General features: G+C 37.5%; 1 protein-coding gene across 1 annotated transcript; it reads left to right on the top strand.

Moving 5' to 3' along the window:
• Positions 1-1,150: 1,150 nt before the first annotated feature.
• On the top strand, positions 1,151-3,486 carry LOC127082271 (uncharacterized). The gene is made up of 2 exons (XM_051022510.1): positions 1,151-1,258; positions 2,962-3,486. Exons 1-2 carry the CDS (start codon positions 1,151-1,153, stop codon positions 3,484-3,486), a joined length of 633 nt encoding a protein of 210 aa, XP_050878467.1.
• Positions 3,487-3,907: the final 421 nt, after the last annotated feature.

Below are 3,907 nucleotides of genomic sequence, written 5' to 3'. Positions count from 1 at the left end.
ATCTAGCAACACATCACTGTTACCCAAGACACGAAAATATCATGTGATATGACAAATCCTTTTGTGATAATACTTATGTGTACAATTACCCTTTTGCCCTTATGTCTATATTGAACACAAGGCATAGACCGTGTCATCCTTGTCCAGTTCAATATTGGGCCCATAGACATTTATCCTATTACGCAGGATGGGAAAATTCCATCTAGGTCACTCATGTCCCTTAGCATGCTTCGTGGAGTACCCATCAACTATCTTTATGGTCGTCTAGTTACGGACAATGTTTGATCAACAATAAGGTACTCGACTCTACATCTAGGGCCCATAGTGGTTTCAGGTCGAAGGGTGGTATACACCATTATCACCATGAGAATAACTTATGACACTTTGTATAACATTCTATATAGTATTCTCATAGCGGGTCAATCCAGTATAAATATTACTCTTAATATTTATACATATGTTTAAGACTTGATAACTCCTTATCCATGATCCATGAGATGTGATCATCAGTCTATATACATAATAGTCTTAATGCTTTAATATTATCCCACTTCACAATAAGGCTCGACTATGGATACTTTAAGAATAGTGTCCTTATGTTTAATGTGATCTCATGATTAAGTCACACTTGATACATTAAACGGACTAGCTATTCTAGGGACTTTATTAGACAACCATAATAAAGAAAAAGCCTTTTATTATTAATAAATAATTCGATACAAGTACCAAAAGTATTGGCCTCTAGGGCTTACACCAACATTCCACACCATTGAAGATGAATGGAAATGGTAATCTGGGTACTAAACTTCCAGTATTTTATGGCAAGAATTAGAACCAGTGGATGATTCAGATGTATGTGTTGTTTGGTGCTCAAGATGTTCTTGATCTCATCAACGACGGTTACGTTCCAGTTTCACTTCCAGAAAATGCAACAGATGCACAGAGGAATGCTTAGCGTTATCTGAGAAAGAAGGATCAGAAGGTGTTGTTTTACATTCATCAGTGTGTGGGTATAAACGTATTTGAGAAAATCGTTTATTCGACTACGACAAAGGCTACGTGGGATACACTGCTAGGATGCTACGGAGATGAAGCATTAGTGAAGAATGTAAAGCTTTAGTCTTTATGTAAGCAGTATGAGAATATCAACATGAAGGACAATGTGAAGGTACCTTACTACATCTCTAGAGTGATTCAATTCATAAATGAGATGAAGTTGTGTGGAGAAACTCTCTCTGATGAAAGGATCATTGAAGTGGTACTTAGATCTCTTACTCCTCAGTTTGATTAGATTGTTGTAGCAATCGAACATTCTAAGTATCTTAGCACCATGAGAATTTAAGAGATGCAAAGCATTCTATAGGCACAAGAGTTGCGTCTAACCGAGAGAAACTATAAAATGGAGGTAGAGCAGCAGGCTCTGAAAGCAGCTTCTGGTAAGAAATATCAGAAGCAGTCTTGGTCAGAAGCCAGGAAGAGATCTGATGATGTTCAGAAGTCATAAACCTCAACTTCTGAAAGGAAGAAGAGTGCTCATAGGGGGGATGAGAAGTATGACAAGAGGAAAACTCAATGCTATTGTTGTAAGAAGTTTGGTCATTTCGTTGCTGATTGTTGGTAAAATAAGGAAAGGAAGTCAGAAAAAGCAAACGTAGTCAGAGGAGATTCTGATGATGAATATATACTATTGCTGACTTCTGAATCTGATGATGCGTATTTGACATACTGATGGTTTATGGATACTGGCTTCTCAAATCATCTAACTCGAAATAAGAAATGGCTGGTTGATTTTGACTCTAGAAAGAGGATATAAATCAGATATGTTGATGATAAATACCTTAATGCTGAAGGTATGGGAAATGTCAGATTTGTTCTGAATAATGGTAAAACATCATTGATTCAGAATGTGTGGTATGTTCCTAGAATGAAAAGTAATTTGATGAGTGTAGGTCAATTAACTAAGAAAGGATTTTCAGTTACCATGAAGGACAATCTTTTGAAGTTGTATGACTGTAATCAAAAGCTGATTATGAAGACATAACAAGGGAGGAATAGAACATTCAAAGTGAATATTAAAACTGCAGACTTTGGATGCCTTAGTGAAACAAGTGTTGTGAAGGAAAGTGAGTTATGGCATACAAGATTTGGCCATCTGAACTTCATAAGCTTAGGGCATCTGAGTTCAAAGAAGTTGGTACATGGAATTCATGCAATTAAGAATCCAGAGAAGTCATTCAATGTGTGCATGAGAGGGAAGCAACCAAGATTGTTGTTTGCATCTGAAATGCCTCCAAGAGTAAAGCATGCTCTAGGTGTGGTGCATTCTGATGTGCGTGGACCATTTGCAGTACCTTCACTTAGAGGGAATAAATACTTTGTGTCATTTGTTGATGAGTTCACAAGGATGATATGGGTATCCCTTATAAATTTCAAACACAGGGTGTTTGCTGAATTTAAGAAATTCATAATCAAGGTTGAGAATTAGTATGGTCAGAAGCTAAAAATTCTCAGAACTTATGGTGGAGGTGAGTATAACTCTACAGAATTCAGAAAGTTTTGTGAGGAGAATGTAATTGAGCATGAGGTGACTGCTTCATACACTCCTCAATACAATAGTCTTTTTTAAAGAAGAAACTAAACTTTGCTTGATATGACAAGGAACATGCTGAAGGAGAAGAAGCTACCTCACACGTTGTTGGGAGAAGCTGGTGCGACTGTAGCATATGTGCTCAACAGGTGTCCAAAAAAAATGAAGGAAATTGTTCCTTTAGAAAAGTGGACTGGAGATAAGAAAAGTGTGAGCCATCTGAAGGTGTTTGGTTATGTTTGTTACAAACATGTTCTAGATGCTAAGAGAAGGAAGTTGGATAACATAAGCAAAGTTATGTTGCTTGTAGGGTACCACAGTACATGTGCTTATACGCTCTATTATCCTGTCACTAACAAGGTTGAATTTATCAGAGATATGTCATTATTAAGGAATCAAAAGCGTGGGATTGGAGTAAATCTCAATCCAACTTTGGTGTAGTGCTAACTTCTGAAGATACTCTAGAGCTCAAAGGTTTTGAAGATGAGTCAGAATCAGAAGATGATTCTGAAGGTAACTCTGAAGGTGAGTTTGGCTCTGAAGGTGAGTCTGAATCTGAAGATGAATTTGATTCTGATCCAGATTCTGATGGTGATTCGGACTCTAGTGAAGATCCAGACTCTGGGAATATTCTAGACTCTGAAGATGGTCATGCCTCAAAAGGTGGTACTTTTGGGGTTCCAACATCTGATAACGTTCCAGCGTCTGAAGAAGATTCTGAACAAGTTCATATGTTACAAAGAATCAGACAAATATCAAGGAGATTTGAAGAGATTTATGAATTTGAAGGAGAATCTTATTCTGATGGGGATTCTGCCTCTAAAGATGAGTCAGAGTCTGACGGGGATTCTGAGTCTGAAGATGAGTCAGAGTCTGATAATATCTCTGAAGCTGAATAAGACTCAAATGTATCTGATGATAATTCAGATTCTGGTGGTAATCCAACCTATAACAGTGGTCATGCCTATGAAGGTGAAGCTTTTGAAGGTAGTCTAGTCTCTGAAACCATACCATAGGGAATTCTTCAGACACCACAGAGATTTGCAGAGTTTGACATGTTGCAAGATATTGAGATAGACTCTGAAGAAGAAGTCATTCAGTATGCCATGTTAGTAGACTCTGAACTAGTTAGTACTAAAGAAGCTCTCAAGAAGAAAGTGTGGATGAAGGCCATGGAAGAAGAACTTGAGATTCTGAAGAAATTTGACCTGCTGAATTGTAAGGCCACAGTCACACCTTCAGAAACAAATCACAAATTGGATTATGATCCTGAAGGTGATGATGTAGATGCTACAAGTTTCAAGCATTTGGTTGGATTTC

Source organism: Lathyrus oleraceus, chromosome 5 (assembly GCF_024323335.1).
Source record: "Lathyrus oleraceus cultivar Zhongwan6 chromosome 5, CAAS_Psat_ZW6_1.0, whole genome shotgun sequence".
Lineage (NCBI taxonomy): Eukaryota > Viridiplantae > Streptophyta > Magnoliopsida > Fabales > Fabaceae > Lathyrus > Lathyrus oleraceus.
Note: the sequence above shows the minus strand (reverse complement) of the source record. Positions and strands in the feature narration are given on the sequence as shown.

Excerpts from the sequence above, each read along its gene's own strand:
- LOC127082271 (XM_051022510.1), top strand. The coding sequence starts at position 1,151 with ATGAAGGACAATGTGAAGGTACCTTACTACATCTCTAGAGTGATTCAA. Across the intron at positions 1,259-2,961 it reads ATGAAAGGATCATTGAAGTG|AGATATGTCATTATTAAGGA; the intron begins GTACTTAGATCT and ends TGAATTTATCAG.